Genomic DNA, 20568 nt, shown 5'->3' with positions numbered 1-20568 from the left:
ACGACTTGCCCATTGACGAAACCCAAGTAGTATCGTACCCGCTCTATGCCGCACTCACACACACACACACACACACACAGACATAGGAGAGAGAGACAGAGAGAGATATCGAAAGAGAGGCAACTGTTTCTCAGCTGCTTCTGCTGCTGCTGCTGCCGCTGCTGCCGCTGGTGCTGCTGTTGGGGTCGTTTTCGTCTCGCAGCCAAACAGCAGCTCCCGCATTTCACAGTTCTTCGTCGTTCGCGCTGGTTGTTGCCTCAGATTGGGGCGGATCGGACTCCACTCGCGCTGCTGAAGAAGAAAAAAAACACGTTTCATACCACCTTGGAGCCCGAGTCTCAGCTGTATTTCAGAACCTCCTCCTTCCCCCTCCTGAGAATAAAAGACAACAAACATAAACGTATCCGTGAGATCCGTGAATATCGGGCGTTGTTTGTTTGAGAGCCAGACGCGTAATATATAAAATACATATAAAACGCGCGATCGAGTGTTCCTCAAGCCCAAAAGAGAGGCGGCAACGAAATAAATATCTCTGGCAGTGGCCAAAAAAAAACATATAGGTAGTATAATGCTAATAAAACCGAAAACAAGTTTTGTGCTGTGCCCGTGCCCGTGCCCGTGCCCGTGCCCCTGCTGCCGCTGATGTTCTCGGAAAAAACATTCGCCATCATCCAAAGGTGAAGCCACATCAAGAATTACATTTAAATTCGAATAGAAATTGAAGTACTAGTGCGCGTTTATGGTGCGGAAATTGCGTCGCTGGTGATTGAATATACATACTCATACGAGAACGAATGGTACTCATTGTGGCTTAGGTCTCTAGCTTCCGTTCTTCCGAGCCGAACCCTCAAAACTCTTGCAGTCGCACTTTCCCGCTGTCGTCGAAGCCACCCCGAAACTCTGTAGACTCCGGAGGCGGTAAATAATAGCACGCCGTTAGCTGTCGTACCGCTTCCCCTTCCACACGCCCGCACCGCCGCACCACCGCCCCACAGAACCACAGCAGTCCGCTCTACGGGGAAAAGTCATATGTATCTTTTAATGTTTTCCTGCCGCCTCTATCTTTATCTGGCGAGAGCGCGTGCGCTCTCTCTTGCTCCCGCAGCACTCCCCTCGCGCCCCCGACAGACCTCGTGCTGCGAATCGCAATCTGCTCTCTGGCGATGAATGTTTTTAAATGTTTCCATCGCCCGCGATTCGTTAACACACGAATAAAACGAGCAGCCGTGGAGCAAAAGCGGGTCGAATGTGTCTTTCGCAGTGGAGCAAAGTGGAGCATTCGAAAGATAGGTCACAGCAGCAGCTAGCAGATTCTTCGGCTGCCAGTCATGACCTACATCGACTGGCGTTAGGGTAGGACCTCTTCGCGTAGGTCATCCAACCGCCGCCGCCACTCCACACTACATGCCATCCGCACTTCTCTAGAACTCTTCTGCGAGTTCTTGGACCCCGCGAAATTCCCCAACCCGTCAGTCCATCAACCCATCAGTCCATCAGTCCATCGGTCCTCCTTCCGCTGATTCCGTCGATTGCCCGATTAGACAACTTTTGCAGCTGTGCGGCGTGGCCTGAGCAAAATGCCGGCGCCTTTCGCCGATAAGCCGCCGCCTTCATCCGTCGACAGATGGTAAAGCATATATAGCAATAATTGGCAGATTAGGGGTCCGGTCCGGTCCCTTACATCGCCGATTAACGCGTAAGGGAGCCAAAGAAAGCCTATCTTATCGCAGCCCATCGAGCTCCAAACAAATCTGTAATAAAACCTCGTACTACACGCTCGTACAAAGTGCTCCCAGAATACGCGAATACGCTGCTCCCAGCACGCTGAATACTCATCGTTAGCCGCATGAAATCTTATCGGACTACCGGCCACCTGCACAATCCTCCTCGGCTCCTGCTTCTGTCTTGGGTGCAGGTAAACCGAGCTCACGCTTTACGGGTGGTGTGGTGTGGAATGGTCTGATGGCCTTCAGTTCTAGTTTGCAGTGCATTTCCACTTGCAACGTCCCACAGTCCAGCTACAGCTACAGCTGTTTTAGCAGCTGATCTGCCCTAGGGGCCAGCGGCAGGGGCAGGGGCAGGGGCAGGCAGAAGAGTGTACTCAAAGCTTGACATTGAATTTATCGCCTATCGTTTACATGTTGTGGCCTCCTCTTATTCGTGTGCCTGTGCCCCATTGTGTGGCAATTAGAGATAGACCCATGCTGAATAGCTGCTATTGAGAAACGTATTGTAAGAGACCTCCATCCCTCCAGTGCCCAAAGAATGTCAGCTCCCAGTCCGTCCCCCAATTGTGATGTAATAATCGCCCACTCGAGTCTGAAGACTGAATGGACCTCCGCTCTGTCTGGGCTTGAGTGTATGCTCAATCAATCAACACAAATTATGTGCCACAGAGATCAGCGCCAGAGGTGACTACAGTAATTTCCCTTTCTTTACAGCTGCCGCAGCGCCAGAGCCACAGAAGCCCACAGCGGACCCGAGAATAGATACCTATTCGTAGTACTTCCCAGCAGATGCCAATTCCGAGCAACGAATGTGATGCGTGAATAGCAGGCAGGAGAATTCCAAGAGAATCCCAGAGAGTCACAAACCAAAAAACCAAAAAGTAAAACCAAATCCGGAATCACAAATCAATATTCACATAGAAACACGAAAGAAAGAAAGCCAAATGCTGACGCAACCGAATGCCAATTGCAGTTGCACGAACTGAACGGATACTCAGTTCTGAAACACACAGACACACACACACACACACACAATGGACGACCTGCAGGCCTCCATTGTGCCCCTGGTGGACAAATGCTCCGCCACGAAGGCAGTCATACTGCCAGCAACAGCAGCGAAAGTCACAGACACAGACATCACCGCAACAGCAACAGCAGCAGCAGCATCACAGCCAAATGCCGTGCTCTACAAGAGCAGCAACAACAGTGCCACGCTGTCAACGCTCTCCCTGAGTCCCACAACTAATCCTAATCCCAATTCCACTCCGAGGGCAGAGCCCGTGCCCCTCCTGACGCCGCTGCAGAAGATGACCAACGACCTGAAGCAGTGCAATACCAATGCGAACCACGGGTGAGTCCTGAGCTATCCTCTTTTCGTTCTATTCCCTCTAATGGCATTATCTGGGATTATGCTTGAGTCGGGGGTTGTGCTCCCCAAGGATTACGAGGGGGAATTCCTTCTCTTTATGCAACACAAACAATGCACGAGATACATAGGGGGGGAAACAATGGCATTGTCCAACTTAATCACATAGCCACAGGTCATTTATAACGCCTCCACACCGACCCCACCGCTGTCCAGCCAAATCACAAATCAGAGGGCAGGAAGCAATGATCCTTAGGGGGAGAGAGAGCTCCATTTATGGGACACGACTCAAAATTGGCTTTGACTGGATCTGGGACTGGGGACATTCCGTAATATCCCTATTTGCCACGCACCCACGCGACAGGCAACAGACACGCCATTCAAGGTGCGCCGCGAGGAGGGAAGGAAGCGCCTCAAAAATCGATGGCTCCTCCTCGACATCCGACATCCGGGGCTCCACAAATCGCGTGTCGGCAAGGTAATAGTGGCAACCACGCCCCCACCCCACCCAAGTGGAGCATTGCCACAGAATTATGCACAAATGTGGAAATTCATTTAAAAATTCATTCCTTAGACATTTCCTTAGACTGTGCTCAAGTGGGGATTGGGGGAGCGGAGTGAATCCTTCAGAAGTCATTCGAGCAGGTGGCAAGCAGGCTTTGAGCAGGAGGGAGCTGCACGAGCTGCACGAGCAGCAGCCTTGAGCTGTCGTCGCACAGAAGCAGAAGCGTAATTAAAATGCTAATAGGAGATCTAGTGGAAAATGCACCCACAGCCACAGCCACAGCCCCAGGCACGACCCACTAGCCACCTTCCACGTGGAAATCAATGCCCTGCACAATGTAATTAAAATGGAAGGTCAACCTGTCCCCAGTCCTGTCTCCAGGACACGCCAGCAGCCTCCATATGTGTGGCACAATCGGAGCAATCAAGTGACTAGGGAAAACCATAGAGAGAAAGGGCTTTAAATGCGAGGCACCCAGTGCCCGCCCCTTCCTAGCTGCCCCATAAATAATAAGCCACAAACAAACGCACAAATGTGTCCACACGGGAAGGGAGGGACAGGCCCTGCAGGGGGAAGGGCCGTGAATGGGCTGCGAAGGGGCAAGTGGCAGCAGCAGCAACAGCAGCGCCAGCAGCAACAGCAGTGAATGAAATGCCGCTAAAGAGCAAAAGCCATACACAAAGGGGTCCCGTCCTTCTGGGTGTGCTCTGGAATACCGAACAAAGGACACTCTCTACGAATGATATTCTCGAAAGAAATGTTCCTTATTCCTGCTTTTCTCTGATGGAGTTTCCCTCAAACAATCCCCTCTTTCCGCTCCCACAACTCCCAAACTTCTTCCCCCTAGAAAAGTACTCATTCCGGATGTTAGGGCAGAAAACAGAAACAGAACATCGGTCCTCGCGGCGCCGCGTGCCTTTGGGTCTGGTGGAAAAATCGAACAAGCCCCCACGCCACACCACACCACGCCACGCCACGCCACGCCGCGCCACGACAGCCTTCTGTCCAGAGTTGTGCCGTAGTCTGCAGTCGGACGCCGTGCGGCATTTAGTTCTGTGGCAACATTGCCTCTGTGTGGGGCGCCGGCTGTCTCCGATTTTCGCTTTAAATATTGATAGGAATATTAGACAAAACAAAAAAAAAAATGCGCCCCCAATAGGAGGAGCAGGAGCAGAAGGACTGGGAGGAGTGGAGTCGTGTTTCCGCAGTCGCTTTTTACGTGTGTGCCACTTTTTGTTTTGTTTTTGGCAAGTGAACCTGTGCCCTGCCGCCAGTTATGTAATGCGAAGTTGCGGCCAAAACTGAAATGGAGAGAGCGGAGGGAACGGTGCGGCAAGTGCGGCAAGTGTGCCTGGTGGAACTGTGTGCCAGTCAGACAGACTGTGGGACGCCCTACAACCTGTGAATCTACTCAAGGAATACATTGACTGACCTTCTCCTACGCTTCGAGGGCAACGGAAAGCAGTCCTGCCGCCCACATCCGCTTGCCTATTGGATTGGCCTTCTCCTCGACAGTGTCCTTTACAGCTATCTACAGCCACGAATATCCTTAATAGTTGTCCATGGGACCCATTGCTGCCCCGCAAGTGGTCTCATCTTTAGGTAGACATCAGCTTTCAGCTCTCATTCCCCGATTCACCGATTCCCCGGGGGATTAATGCTTTTATTAGCCACAATGAATGCGTTGACTCTCGTTGATTAACCGCTCTCACAGGCTGTGTTCCGCAGTGTAGCCTCTGAGTCTGCCTCTGCCTCTGCGTCTGCCTCTGTCTTTCCTGTGTGTGGCATTTATGAGCTGTTTAATTGTCGTTAAGCGATGGATGATCTAATCCCTCAGTCAAGTGCTGATATTTCCGGTTAGCAGCTTTAATCAGTGCGCGGACAAAACAATGTAACTTCTCCCCATTCCCATTCTCCCATACTCGCGTTCTTCCATGGTACCAAGGTTCATGCGAGACTCGTGCGGAAAACCATGTGAACTGTGGCAGGCAACAGTAGCTGCCGCAGCGGTAGTGCTTTTATGGACTCTACGAACAGCAATCAATCAATTAAAGTAGGGGGCCAACAATCGATGTTACAATTACCTCGCATTAAGATTGATAATACGTGTAGTTCCCAAGTTGCCGGCTGGAGGATTGCGTGACTTTCTTGAATTTCGAATCCAATTGAGCGACTTAATTGCCTGGGAGGACTCTGAACTGTGACCTGTGGCTGCACTGGTGCACTGGCATATCCATATCCATTGCTGGTGCATGCACCTCTGCCACTGTCTCTGTCTCTGCCTGGAAGTTGCCATGTTCCATGCACCCTCATGATGCACCCCCAGGGGCTGCCATTCTCTTTCTTTATTTCTTTATTCTTCGAATGCGATTGCAAGTGCAAGTATCGCGTGCATTTCGCAAGCCAAAGACCAAGCAAAGGCGTTCCCACCACCTCCCTGCGCCCCCGTTCCCCCAGGCACAGAAACTGCTTCGTTCTTCGTTCAGTTTTTAGCTGCTCGCTCGCTCGTTTCGTTGGGTTCGTTCACTCGAATCGCCGCCTCACGAGTGAGTGCAAGCGAGTGCATGCGCACCTAAAATGTACCCAACTTTGGGTGCACGAGCACCGAGATATTCGCGGGAAACCATTCGCATGGATACACAACCGCAGACACAGCTACAGCTACAGATACAGATACAGCTGAAGTTGCTTCGGCTTCGGAAATGGGCGGATGGGAAATGCGGAATAGGAGAGGGCGGCAAGCAGGGGGAGGGTCTTCATATTTATCGTACTTCGAAAGAGGCCAAACAATCAAGAAAATATAGATTCAAAGGCGAGCTGTAGATACTCTTGCCACATGGCAGCTTTATCGAATTTCCAATGTTTTCTTGGGACAAGATCGGGAAAAACAAGAAAAGGTGTTCTTCAGGGGATCCAAGCTGGCAGATACACACACACATACATATGTATATGGTAATCCGATCGTATCTATTGAGAATCAAATATTCAGTAGTCTTTTGGGATCCATAGAACAACAGGAAATAGCCCTTAGAAGCGGTGCTTGAGTCGAGATGTAAATTGTGCCTGGTTTGTGGGTTTCGTCATTCATTTTCTGCGTCATGCACACGCAATGTATATGGTTTATTGATATACGATAGGTCTCGAGTTTCAAGCAGTCTACTGTGTGCGCAGGCGCCAATCACTGCGAGTTTTGTTACTGGATTCTGGCAAACGATCACCAACTGCTTCCACGGGCATTTCCATTGAAGCATTCGCTTGTGCTGCTTCATTTGGAAACAATGGGAGCAATGAAAGCAATATAGCCCTGAGCTGGCAAGTGTATTGACCATTCGCCAAAGCACGGAGTAAAGAGCCCCGTCGTAACGTTGATGACGATGAAATTGTTTATTATTTATTGGTAGTGGTAGCTGTCCCCGTGTATCCGTATCTGTGGCTGTGTTCGCTCGCGCGGCTGTGTCTGTATCTTTACTCAGTTAGCAGAGAGAGCGGGCTCGCATGGCTCACAGCCAAACAGCTGATTGGGAAACCGCTCCCGCCCGTGCCGATCAACCAATTTCCATTTCAATTTTAATGCCTGAACCGACTCGAATCCGCTTACGGCAACGAAATTAGAGACAAATTGCTGGGATGCCATTCCCTGAATTATGTGACCCCCCCCCCCCCCCCCACCCCGATGGATTGCCGCGGACGTTGTCGTGCGTGCGTATCTGTGAGATACGTCTATTGTTCTTTGTACTCGTTCCGCAGCTGCTGAGGTGATAAGCAGCTATTTCCAGATACAGATACAAATATTTTGTGCACCTTTCGCACACGTCTCTGGGAGAATGTATCTGGCTGTTGTTGGCGGGATCCTACTAACCGAATCCAATCAATCAATCCATCAATCAGCCCCCCGTTTGGCTAAACGAATTTGCACCCGAAAGATATGTAATGTTAATTGGCATTGGCCCCCGCGCTGCACTCGGATCGAATGGCCATCGGCCGTCGGCCCATCAGCCCCACACTAATGAAAACGCACTCGGCTCGGAGACCACTGCCCCCTCCCCTCCCCTCGTCCGAGCTGTGGGGATGGGGATGGGGATGGTTTCATGAATGAAACCCACGCGAGTGGCGAACTCTGGCCTTTGCAGCGTCGGTTGTGGGGGCTTTCCATTTCCCCTTGTGGCTTGCCGCCAAATGCTGCTGATTGATCGATTGACTGCCCCCATTCAGGTCGTTAGGGAAGGTGCCACATCATGTGCCACTAAACGAGGCACATATCTAAGGGTCTACGGGCAGAGAAAGGGAACAAAAGAGAGAGACATGAACATGGAAATGACACTGACGCGCTGCAGCAGCGCGGATAGCGGCGGTGGCATACAGAACTCCAGCTTCGAGGCGAAGCCGGAGGAACGTCGAAGGTCCGCCCACTTGGGGGCGCTCGAGGAGATGCAGCGGCAGCGTTCCATGTCCTTTGTGCAGACGAAGCTCACGAAAAATGGCAGCTGCGTGAGCGCCCTGCAGCGGTGCGAGGACGGAGCTCCCTGCTGGCTTAAGTAACCCACCCCAAAGGACCTCTGAATGGAACCCCCCACTAATCCTGGTCCATCCTTTTGCTTGAACTGTTTTCTAGGTCGCAGAACAACCTGTGCAATGGCGTGGGCGTGGCACTGGCCCCCAAGGTAATGAACAATGGCAGCAGCAGCTCCAACGACCAGAAGAAGGGCACCATCTCGCTCTCCCACCTGCCCCAGCGGCCTCCCGTGGACATTGAGTTCTGTGATATATCCTACTCGGTGGCCGTCGGCCATAGGCGCGGCTGCAAGACCATCCTGAAGAGCGTCTCGGGAAAGTTCCGCAATGGAGAGATCACCGCGATCATGGGTCCCTCGGGGGCAGGGAAAAGCACGCTGATGAATATCCTGGCGGGCTACAAGTAAGTCTGAGATACATCGCTCCTGGAAGATACATTTATTAATTCCTTCCGTGTTTCCTCCTCCTTCAAGGACTGCCCAACTCTCCGGATCGGTGCTGATCAACAGCAAGGAGAGGAACCTCCGCAGATTCCGCAAGCTCTCCTGCTACATCATGCAGGACGATGTCCTGATCGCCAATCTGACGGTGGGCGAGGCCATGATGGTGGCCGCAAATCTCAAGCTCGGGAAGCACATGATATCCTACGCCAAGCGGGTGGTCGTGGAGGAGATCCTCGAGACCATCGGCCTCAAGGAGTCGGTGCATACGCTCACCTGCAACCTGTCGGGAGGGCAGAGGAAGCGGCTTTCCATCGCTCTGGAGCTCGTCAACAATCCCCCGGTGATGTTCTTCGACGAACCCACCTCCGGGCTGGACAGCTCCACCTGCTTCCAGCTGATCTCGCTGCTCCGATCGCTGGCCCGCGGCGGGCGCACCATCGTCTGCACCATCCACCAGCCGTCGGCGCGTCTCTTCGAGAAGTTCGACCATCTGTACCTGCTGGCCCAGGGGCAGTGCGTCTACGAGGGCCGTGTGCGGGGCCTGGTGCCGTATCTGTCCTCCCTCGGGTTCGAGTGCCCCTCGTACCACAATCCCGCGGACTACGTCCTGGAAGTGGCCTCCGGGGAGTACGGGGATGCGGTGCCGAAGCTCGTGCAGGCCGTCAAGGGCGGGGCGTGCAAGAAGTACGCCCACAAGGACTACTGCCTCACGCTCCTGCCCACCAAGGCCGCGGAGAGTGCCACCCTCCACCTGGAGGATGAGAAGCCCCCCCTCCTCTCAGGAGATTCTAATCCTTTGGATGCGGAAGCCGAGGCCGAAGCCGATGCGGATCTAAAACCACCGAAGCTGGAGGCGCAACAGTCGCAGAACTCCGACTGCAGCGCCGTCATTCTTATGCCCCAATCCAACGACGACAGCTGCAGCTTCAGCTCCTCCAAGGGCGGCGGCGCCCACAATGCAGTCGGGGGGCCGCCCAGTGGCGGCGTCGTCGGATGCATGACCTCGCTCCTGGACTCGCACGAGAGCGTGGTGACCCTCCCGAACAAGACGGGGTTCCCCACCAGCGGCTGGACGCAGTTCTGGATCCTCCTGAAGCGCTCCTTCCGCACCATCCTACGAGACAGAATGCTGACGCACATGCGCCTCTTCTCGCACGTGATTGTGGGGGCCATAATCGGGATGATCTACTACGATGTGGGGAACGAGGCCTCCAAGATCATGAGCAATGCTGGATGCATCTTCTTCGTGTCTCTGTTTACCACCTTCACGGCCATGATGCCCACCATTTTGACATGTAAGTGTCCATATCCTCGAGGCTCCTGCAATGCACTGCAATGCACTGCAATGACCGCAATGCTGACGTATTATTTATGTTCTCCGATCCCCAGTTCCCACTGAAATGTCCGTGTTCGTGCGGGAGCATCTCAACTATTGGTACTCTCTCAAGGCGTTCTACTTTGCCAAGACGATAGCGGACATGCCCTTCCAGGTGAGTCTTCAATCTACAGTCCTCTTCGGTTCGCAGTTTTCAAAAAGATCCATCTCTCCCGTTCCATTGCCAGATAGTCTTTTCAAGCGTCTATGTCCTGGTGGTGTACTACCTGACATCCCAGCCGATGGAGTGGAACCGCGTCTCCATGTTCGTCCTCATCCAGGTGCTCAATTCCCTCGTGGCCCAGTCGCTGGGGCTGCTCATCGGCGCCGGGATGAACATCGAGACGGGGGTGTTCCTCGGGCCCGTCACCACCATCCCCACGATACTGTTCTCCGGGTTCTTCGTCAACTTCGACACCATCCCGGGCTACCTGCAGTGGGTCACGTACGTCAGTTATGTGCGCTACGGATTTGAGGGTAAGCAGTGACCCCACGCCCTCCTGTCGAGAGTCGCCTATAATAGAGGAAAATCTCCTTTCAGGCGCCATGGTGGCCATCTATGGCATGGACCGCGCCAAGCTGCAGTGCAACCAAATGTACTGCCATTACCGAGTGCCCAAGAAGTTCCTCGAGGAGATGTCCATGGACAATGCCCACTTCTGGGTGGATGCCGTGGCCCTGACGGGGATATTCTTTGCCCTCCGCATCATCGCATACTTCGTGCTGCGGTGGAAGCTGCACATGATCCGCTAAGCGGATCTGCACCTGTGGCCCGTATCTCTAGTTCATCTGTTAGATACCAACTATTGACGAGCCCAGGACTGTATGTAAAAAGGCGTAAAGTGATCAGGGATCATTGTAGATATTCAATTTCTCTCCTCCCTTCAGGCTTTGTACGTTTATACACCACACACACACACACACACACACAGACAGATACATAGATAGATACATTTACCGCCAGAGGGTATTATACAAAAACAACTACAACTACAACACGGTTCTAATTATATATCTATAGATGAGACACCCGATAGATACATAGATAGTGTAGCTGTAGCTCTGTTCTGCATACCAAAACATTCAGAACTACACAGAAAGGAAAACAAAACGGAATTTAAATTTACATAGAGACATAGGCGTAGATATAGATACTATATTCTACATACCGATCTATATATAGGCTTGCCCACGTAGTGGTTCCCCCCGTACACGTACACGTACACGTGCACGAGCACGGAAACCCTCTCCTCCTGCATTGAAAGCAGAGTATTCTTGTGACCAAAAGCTGAAAAGAGTCTGAACTTAAGTGTAGATTGAAAAACACACCTCTTGTAGAAACCCGATAGATAGATACAGATACTTTCAGAGCAGAAACCGAACCTACTCCCAACGTTCTTCACTCCGTCCTTCCCTACGTTGTATCCCTCCTCTCCTCCTTCCGGGAACCCCCTTTGGCTACTTTTAGAAACTAAGTTCTTGGACAGAAGTTGTCCCCTCAAACGGATACAAGAAACAAACGGATACATTATCATTCCCTTGTGATACAAAAGAGTGCATTGCAGTGCAGTAAAGTGTATGGGTGTGGGCATGGGTTGGGGGGGGGGGGGGGATTTCTGGGGGCATATAGAGCAATATTACGGGGCACCAGATCGGGGGGATCGGGACAGATCAGTAACAGATCAGAATTTGTTGTACAGTTTACGGCGTATTTGTGATTATTACATTTTAATTTAGTAATTGTTTAGTTTAATTTTATACCGACTACATTTATCAATGCCAAAATAAATGCAATTATCATTTCACCCGCTCTCCGCACTCTCTCCTTACTCTTTCCTTGCTCTCTCCTTGCTCTCTTTTAGTCGCAGTTCTGCTTTTATGTTTTCTTTCGATCCAGAGATTTGTGGGGTGCTGGCTACTGGTGTGATATTTGAAGAAAAGCAAAGGCAAAAACGAAACTGAAACTTGTATAAACGGAAATCTGTGGCAACATATTCAGCCTCCTCTCAGAGGAGCGCATCTATATCGTAAGCAATTGGTTAAATAAGCCCTGTATATACAGATATACAGGTATATGTACATACATATGAGTTTTCGCTGTTCGTAGCGATATTATCAATTAATGTGCAACAACAGACACTACCACTACTGTACCACATACAACAGTGCATTCAAGACCGTCGATCCTGTAGATTTTTATAAATAAAGAATCCAAAAATATCATCATACACCTATCGGAGAAGGTAATTTAACTCAGTTTTCCATTACAACGGACCAGTAGGGCCCGAACCACTGGAGCCGTGGCCGTGAGTAACCTGGGTGCTCCTCCCGCAGTGGCGCCCGGCGTAACCAATTCCATTATAAATAAGAAAGAGGGAAGATGTGTGACCACACCTCCACAAGTGGGACCTCTGCTGCTTACCGGGATGTGCGCGCTGCAGGTGATAGAGCAGGAACTCTATCACAATTAGAACTTCGCGCCCAATTTCTAGTTGAATAGCAGCGAGCTTTTGCCAGACTACCTTTATGTAACTGGGATGCGCTTAGCAGCACTAAATGCTACAACATAATGTTATTTAACATTTTGTTAGAGAGAGACAACTAGAGTATCTTTTTCATCAGTTGAAAAACTGGATATTACGCTAGATGTCGCATCTGCCAAAGGTGGCGCTGCTGCAGAATTCCACGATAGATGACGCGGCAAATTGGTAACTGGCGCCAGACCATCACATTTCGCCTTATTTGAGAACTATAGAACCGATATGGCGGCGCAGTGGCGCTCCATTATGTGATAGTCTGAACTTTATAGTTTAATACATTTTAGCTTTTGTTCGCAGTTGGTCTGATACGCTCCATTTATTCTAAAAAGGATCGTGTTCTGCTATGATTCATGTTTCGGTAATTAGTTATAAGATGCATCTGATAGTCCCGATATACCGACTAAGCTCAACCTAATCAGAGAAAAACTGGTAATCAGATAGATATCGTAGATAGTTTGTAAAATAATGAGATTTCTTGGTACACCCACTGAATCGCGTTTCCAGATTAGGTTTTTGTTTGAATTGCATTTTACTCTGGGTCCCTGAGAAAAACTGCGTCTAAAGCTCATATTTCATGACGTTGGGATCGATTGCAATCCATCTCTATACGCCCATATCCTTCAACCGTTTATTGCAGTGCACTCCCTCTCCATCTTCAGCTCCATCCTGCGCCTCCCCTCCATTAGAACGCTAGAATTTACCCACGAAACACACTCGCATGTCGCTCCATGTATTCTAACATCAATATTGCAATGCCATTTGACATTTGCAACGCCAAACGGGCGCAAAAATGATGTTGGAGGCAGCAAAAAACTACCCGCGTGCGGCATATACATTTGTGGGGGGGAGGGGTGTGGATAACGAATGGGGGCACGAGGGAATGCGGGCTACGATTGCGAATCGGCGAGTGGCTGGGGCAATGCTGCAATGTTGCAATGTCACCGGTCAAACGGAGTGATTTTTATTGGCTTGTTGCTTTTTCGATTCACTGATAAATTGTTAATGTTCCCCACACACACACACGCACACACATCCATAGAGGAGGCAGGCATAGATACACACACATATAGAATACACTGATAGAATGATGGGGGAAAATGTAACGTTGCAAATATATTATTTATATGCCGCTAAGCTTTGTGCGCATAGATGAAGAGGGGCAGAGCGGCAGAGGGGTATAGGGGCAGAAGGGGGAGGCAGAACCCCCACTGCGTGGGGAGCACTGCAGATGCGCCACAACGCCGGGCGCTGGGCAGAGGAGCGGGGCATCGTTCGGTTGTGCCCCAAAGGCAAATGATAATATTTTTGGGTAAAAATATCAGACCAGCCGCCATGGAAAATTGCATTTTCCATACAAATACAAAAATGTGTGTGCACAGAAAATTGTTGCAGCATGCAGCATGCACCATGCAGCACGGGGCACACGGGAGAGCACAACAGTATCTATAAATCAAACAAATCATTTGGATCTGTGGCAGGGGGACTGTGGGGGGACGGGACTGCAGAAGGACGAAGGATATAGAATGCTAAATATGTTTACTGCTCGGGTGCCCGGTGCCCGGTGCCCGGTGCCCGTACCCGGTGCCCCGGCAATTAATGCCCGCTGCCAAAATCGAGAGCCAACGAGCGCCAACGAGCAGTTCGCACTTTAATTAATTAGACATTCATTTGCAGCATGCCCCCGAGGCCTGTCTCTGTCGCAGTCTCTGCTTAACACTCCATCGCTATCCCTCTCTCTGTTTGTCCTGTGTGTCTCTGTGTCTCTCCGTCTCTGTGTGTTTGTCCATTTGTAATGTGGCATGCAACGGCGGCACTCGGTACCCTCGGCGCTGGACAGCAGCAGCAGCAGCAGCAGCACCAGCACCGGATGGCATCGGTGGCAGGCAGCAGGCGGCAGGCATTATGCTTCGCAGGCGTAATAAATTAGCACAAACATGCCACTAAAATGTGCAATGGCACGCCCACCGTCCCCTAAAGGCTTCCTTCCACTCAGAGCTCAGAGCTCAGAGCCATCCCGCCTCCGCATCCGCCTCGGCCTCCGCCGCCCACTCTAAAATGCTGTCAATGCAGTTCAGATGCCAATGCAATTCCATTCACATGCCCCATGCCCCATGCCCCGGCCCCATACCCATCCCCCATTCCCCCTCGATCCTCTCCAGCAGCCACTCGCATCCATTCCGTTGCTGCCCAACAGGCAACAGCACGTCTGGGATTTGGCTTGGGATTTGCGCACAATGTGTTTAGTGGCAGCAACACCAGTAACTGCAGCTCCGACGGCAGTTGCATCCGAGGCCCCTCCACCTGCTCTGGCGCAGGCTCCCCTCCTCCACCCCTCGGCCGCTGAGACGGTGACGAGGACAAGTAAATCAAATGAAATGCATGCAATGCATGGCCAAGTATCTGGGCCAGCACAAGCTCCTCCTGTTGCTCGGGGACTCCACTCCTCGGGTATTAATTGCAATTGCAACTTAAACTTTAAGCAGCTGCAGTGTCCGTGTGGCATAGGTAGAGGCAGCTACGGCACACTCTGCATTCAGGATGTATCCTTGGGAGCTAGCGGATCGATGGTAAGCTACAGATCTCTCTGGACTTGGCCACTGAGCGGATCGGCTTGCCCCTCGGTCAGTTGGACTGCGTTCCTGTCTGCCCGCCGATCGCAGAAAGCATCGACTTGGTGTCGCTTGGGCCACCTTAGTTAAAGCATCTGCTCTTTAAGGATACTCCCCTAGATCCACGAGTAATGGCTGCAGATGTGGGGCTGTCTCCCTTAAAAGTATCTGCCTTAATGGGGATTACTATATGCCCCGCAGTATCTCTGATTTGTGGCACATCCACATGTCCCAGCGAGATACGAATAGGGCCTTCCCTTCGCTAGCTTCTGTTCCCCCTTTCCCTCAGTGTTCAGGCTGCAGCTGCAGCTCCAGCTCCAGCTCCAGCTTCGGCTTCACGGCTTCGGTTCCACGGGCTACAGTTTGCGCTCAAGTTTTTGTCGCTCTTGCCCGACTTCTCGCTGCATACGAAATTTATGGGTTTTATTGTGTGATTTATGCATCGCTCGCTGAATGACCAACGAATGGCCAACGCCGCACGCAACTTGCAACGCGAGACGCGCCGCGCCGAGGAGACGGAGACGGAGGGCGGAGGCGGACGGAAAAGAGCAGCGGAACGACTTTTCGTTGCGGCGAGTGGAGATTTTTACGCCGGAAATGTGTCCATCGACTGCGTGTTAAGTCTCACACACACACACACACACACCACACACGTATGCAGGGACATTCAATGCGTTGGTATGGGTGTGGGGCAAGTTTTTTTATTGCCTTCGGTTTTTATTGCCGGAGAGTGCAACCGCCACATCCACGACGACGGACGACCAACGACCAACGACGAACGACCGTGTTTTACTTATTTAATTCCTCCGCACAACTTCTCGCGGAGGAACCATGGCCATGTCCGTGTCCGTGTCCGTGTCCGAGTCCATGTCGGGAGTCCGGGGTCTCCGTGGTGTCGGTGTCGGGTGTCGGGTGTCTGGTGTCTGGCGGCACGGGCTTGTCCCGGTAATTGACAGCGGAAGGCGCACGTGTGTGAAGTCATTGATATGGAGCGGCGAGACGGCGAGGCGGCGGGGTGCCCGCTAATGTGCCCCTGCATCTTGCATGCATCTGCATTATGTGGCAGCAACAATCGACTCGGGAACGTGCCATAAATCGCAATCAGAGGGCCGCTCCGGCCACTGCCTCCGCGATTACAGCGACTGTCAATCAGCATGCAACCGACGATTACGCATACGCCCTGCCCTGGCCTGCCACGCCCTGTGTTTGAGGCAGATCAGAGGCAGATCGTGGCGGTGTGGAAAGATACCCCCACCTCTGATGCTCTGGAAGCTCTCCTTCCTGGCTCTTAGGCCTCGTTTTTACTGCCTGTACTTCCATTTTGAGTTTAAACCGAGAAATAAAAGAAATTTATTGCACTTTTGCAATTATTGCAAACCAAAGCCATAACCGGACCCCATCCCAGAGCCCGCCTTTGGGGCACGGCACGGCACGGCACGGAACGGAACGGAACGGAACGGAACGGCACCCATGTGCTTGACATTGCCTCGGGGCGAATGTTTCACGCCTCGCTAACTTGTTGGCCCCACTCTGCCACACTCCCACACACACACACACACACACACACACACATTCACAGAGTGACAGATGGAAAGCAGAGAAAGCAAAGCCGGAGAGCAGCCGCCTCGAGGCTCCACTGAAATTCCATTTTTATTGTTGCTCCACACTTAGCTTTATTAATTTTCCAACCAATGACGAGTGCGTACACCCCCCATGCATCCCTCCCCCTCCTCCTCCACCGTGGTAATCCATTACCGCAGGTGCCGTAAAAATGCTTAGTTTACGATTTGCGATTAACGCGAAACAAGTGCCCCATAAAAGTCACAGAGTCTCGTCTCGGGATCCGTTCCCTTTTGTTTTTGTCAGAGGGAGCCCTCCGTCCGCGCCTCCGTGTGGCATTTGGCCCATTATTCGATTAATTTCAATAAAACGAATCGAAAATTTCAAGTGCTCCGCCCCAAAGGAAAAGGAGGGGAGGCGGGGCGGGGCTCCCTGGCACACACATAAAAAGTCCTTGTCGCAGCAACAAACTGCTTTGTGCCCCGAATGTGACACTAAATCTCTCCCCGTCCGTGGGCCTTTAATTAAAAGTTGCCACTCGATGGGGCAGGCAGTCAGACACAAGTTTTACGACAGGTACTCTGTGCCTCCGCGAGGCGTCTCTGGGGGAAATCCTTCTGCGCTTCTGCTGCGACTCCACCTTCGAGCGACTCCCAGCCCGAAATTAGGCTCCCCGACAAATTATGCAAAAAGCATAAGTGCAAAAAGCGGCCCACTTAATCACTCAACTTCTTGTTTCCGCTGCTCCACCGGCGACTCCACCGGCGGCTCCATCGGTGGCTCCATCGGCGGCTCCATTGGGGAACGGAAGAGGCCTCGTCGCAGCCAAAAGAAATTAAAGTGAAGTATGCCCCCCAGGAAAAACTTTTGGCTGCCTTTCAAATGGTGTCTCCATCGCTCCATCGCTCCATCGCTCCACCGGATGGCGCTCCGTCGAGCACTAGTAGACAGCGCTCCCGCTCTCGCTCCTGCTCCTTCGAAAGCACATAAATTTTAATAATTTATCCCATATTATTCCACTTAAGTCGTTTAGATTTTCATAATAAATTAATAACGACAAGCGGCAGGCGCAGCTCGACCTTGCGGCCGATTTCTGGGTCCATTTCTACGAGTAGTCCACAGCCCCCGCCCAGCCCACCCCGGCCGGAATGGGAATGGCAATGGGAATAGCAGTGGGAATGGGAATGGCGGCCACGCCGTGGCATCAATTGCCAAAGTTCCAAAGGATCCAAGGATGCTCGAAGGATGCCATGGCAACAGAGCCGACATGATGCTGATGATGAGCGACGGTGCCATGTCGTAGGAAATCCGGTGGATTGGGGGCGACCACTGGGCGACCGGATGTGCGTCTTGGGGCAGGGCTCTATGTGGCCTTATTTATACGCTTAATTTGCGCCACAATTTTATTTGCAAACAAATTGTTGGGAGATCCCGAGAAACCAAAGGCCGTGCGGTGGCTCGTTGAGATTTGCGGCGGGCCCATTTCGTTTCGTTTATGAGACAATGGCGGAAATTTATTGTGTTGCAAGCAACGTAATGGGGTAGATTTATTGTCAACCGCCCCAAGAAGCGACTCAAGTGGCAGGGCAGGGCAGGGCAGGGCAGGGCAGGGCGCTGCAACGCCTCGCTGATTAGCCGCGTGATTTCTGGGGCAGCAGCCAGAGAGGAGGGGGAGGTGGGGCCAGTGCAAGGCGCTGTTTAACAGCTCATCAAAACACAATATTCCCATCATTCAGGAGACCACTTATCCACACTACCCCTGCCTGTGCCCCCCCCCCATATCCCCCAATGCCTGACCATCTCTCAAGTTGCTGTCGAATCGAAGGAAAACTAGGAAAGCACACGGCAATCATGGAACGTTTTATTATAAAAGATGTGTTGTGGATGCCACTGCTCCTCCGCCTCCTCCTCCTCCTCCTCCTCCCCAGAGGCCACTTGCATATTTACAACATTTATCAGAAGCTGTACACGGGACGAGTCCCAGTCCCGTGCCCCTCTTCCACAGAGTTCAGACTCCACCGGTCAACCGGCTGCTTGACATGCAACCTCCTGCTGCCCTGCTCTTCGCCTGCTCTTCGCCTGCTCTCCCCCTGCTCTTGGTCCTGGTCCACACGAGGAGAGTGGAATTTTTCTACCGTGTTGTTTCCCACTGAACGAACAGCAGGACGAACCGAACGATAAAGCCATCGAGAAGCTGTCATTATGGATTTGCTATGATGGAAGGCCGACGAACAAAAGTTGTTGATGCGTCTGTCTGGTGGCACTGTGTCTGTGGTATTCCCAGGGGTCTGTATCTGTATCTGTGTGTGTGTGTGTGTATCTGTATCTCATGGCTCATGGGTATCTGTGTGTATTCTGTCATGTACTAAATATTGTGGCTTGCATGTGTCTTCCACTTTTCATTACGAGCTCTCGTCTCTCGTCTCTCTCTTAAATTTCAATGGCTCAAGGTTTCATCATAGTATCTGTATCTACATGCGCATCTCTGTGTCTCTGTGTCTATGTGTCTACGTGTCTATGTGTGTGTGTGTGCGAATATCTGTGTGTGCTTCAAGTACCATTGAATTGATTGATGTTTGATGCACTCAACCACAACGATATGCTGCAAACCGCAACGCTACTTCTGCTGCTGCTGCTGTGGCTGCCTCCCCATCCATCCTTCTCCGTCTTTCCCTTCCCTTTCCCCCTCACGCGTTTCCATGTCCTGTCGCTGCGCATTTGTGTAGCATACTTTTTGGAGTGCTGCCGGCTGAAAAGCAGCAGTCGAAGCCGAAGCCCAACCAAAGGCAAATTCATTTTCAAGTTGTTTTCGTAGTTTTCCAGAGATGAGACCCTCTCCGAGCCGAGCCGGACCCAGCCGAGCCGCTCATCCCAGGACCCTGCTCCGAATGCAGTAATCTGACCGCACATAAATTCTCACCCGATATTTCCTATATGTGCGTACACATTCGCACTTAATACTTTATGTTTATTCCACAGAAGGGGATCCTCTCCTCTCCCCTCCCCTCCCCTCCGCCCCACTCCACTCCACCCTGCTCTGTTTCGTTTCGCGTGGAATAATAAATGCGCAAAAACGTTTTGATTTACACCGCGACTACGCGTTATTAATCATATTTAAATAAATTAAACATTTATTATAGAAATGCAGCCATAAATAAATTGAGTAAATACATGAAACCCAAGAGCCGCCGCCTGGAGCCGAGAACAGCCCCTCCCTGCGCTCTTTGGGGGCATGGCACAAGTTCCTCGTTATGGAAATGCAATTACCCATCGGCGGGCGCTTAGCCGCACATTCCATGAAAATCCAATTTAAAACAAATAAAGTTCCGAATCATCCACAAGCGGAATGCTCTACGGAACGAACTAATCGATCGGGAGAGATCTAGATGGATCGAAATTCCATATGCATTCCCCAGATCTTTCGTGGAACCATTCAAAATGTACCTTCGAATCAAAGGGTAGTCCAGCTATCGGAAAACCTCCACGCGTCGTGCGACTGGTCCCCTCGGTCGGTATTTTTCACCCAACGATACTCCCAAAATCCATCCTAGAACTATCAAAAAATCGAAAAAATAGAGAAATAAAATCCCATGGCACTTCTCCGTGTCGAGGCACACGTGGCTCGACATTGAGATACCTGATACCCTATTTCGATGCAAAACAGATCCATATTTCATCCCAAGTTTTTTCTTAGCAAATAGTAAGGGTATTCCTTTTAATTCAAACATTTTTAAAATGTTTTTTTTTTTTCTGCTTGCAAATATTTAGTTTTTTTTCCAGTGACATTTTCGTGGGGGGTGGGGGCATTAAATTGATTTTCATGAATTGTTTGCTCAAGGCTTAACCCTCGAAAGCCCCTGCTGCAGCGCCCATCATTTGCATAATTGCCACCCGAATAGCTGTTGAAATTAACCGCATTTATCAAATGGGA

The 20568-nt window shown here is 51.3% G+C and overlaps 1 protein-coding gene across 3 annotated transcripts; it reads left to right on the top strand.

Moving 5' to 3' along the window:
* The first annotated feature begins 198 nt into the window (after positions 1–198).
* On the top strand, positions 199–11274 carry Atet (ABC transporter expressed in trachea). 3 transcript variants are annotated; one of them, XM_033379591.1, is made up of 7 exons: positions 199–560; positions 2442–3078; positions 8211–8513; positions 8584–9848; positions 9943–10043; positions 10117–10405; positions 10470–11274. In XM_033379591.1, the coding sequence occupies exons 2-7, from the start codon at positions 2762–2764 to the stop codon at positions 10679–10681; spliced, it is 2487 nt and encodes an 828-aa protein (XP_033235482.1). In that variant the 5' UTR covers positions 199–560; positions 2442–2761; the 3' UTR covers positions 10682–11274. The 3 variants fall into 3 exon arrangements, with proteins under 3 accessions (XP_033235482.1, XP_001357116.3, XP_033235481.1); XM_001357080.4 differs by having other exon boundaries at positions 199–677; XM_033379590.1 differs by lacking the exons at positions 199–560; positions 2442–3078 and adding an exon at positions 7718–8133.
* Positions 11275–20568: the final 9294 nt, after the last annotated feature.

Source organism: Drosophila pseudoobscura, chromosome 4, assembly GCF_009870125.1.
Source record: "Drosophila pseudoobscura strain MV-25-SWS-2005 chromosome 4, UCI_Dpse_MV25, whole genome shotgun sequence".
In the NCBI taxonomy this organism is placed as follows: domain Eukaryota; kingdom Metazoa; phylum Arthropoda; class Insecta; order Diptera; family Drosophilidae; genus Drosophila; species Drosophila pseudoobscura.
The sequence above is the reverse complement of the archived record's forward strand: the minus strand, read 5'-3'. Positions and strand labels throughout refer to the sequence as shown.

Excerpts from the sequence above, each read along its gene's own strand:
- Atet (XM_033379590.1), top strand. The coding sequence starts at position 7,775 with ATGCTGCTGATTGATCGATTGACTGCCCCCATTCAGGTCGTTAGGGAA. Across the intron at positions 8,134-8,210 it reads GGAGCTCCCTGCTGGCTTAA|GTCGCAGAACAACCTGTGCA; the intron begins GTAACCCACCCC and ends ACTGTTTTCTAG. Across the intron at positions 10,044-10,116 it reads TAGCGGACATGCCCTTCCAG|ATAGTCTTTTCAAGCGTCTA; the intron begins GTGAGTCTTCAA and ends TTCCATTGCCAG.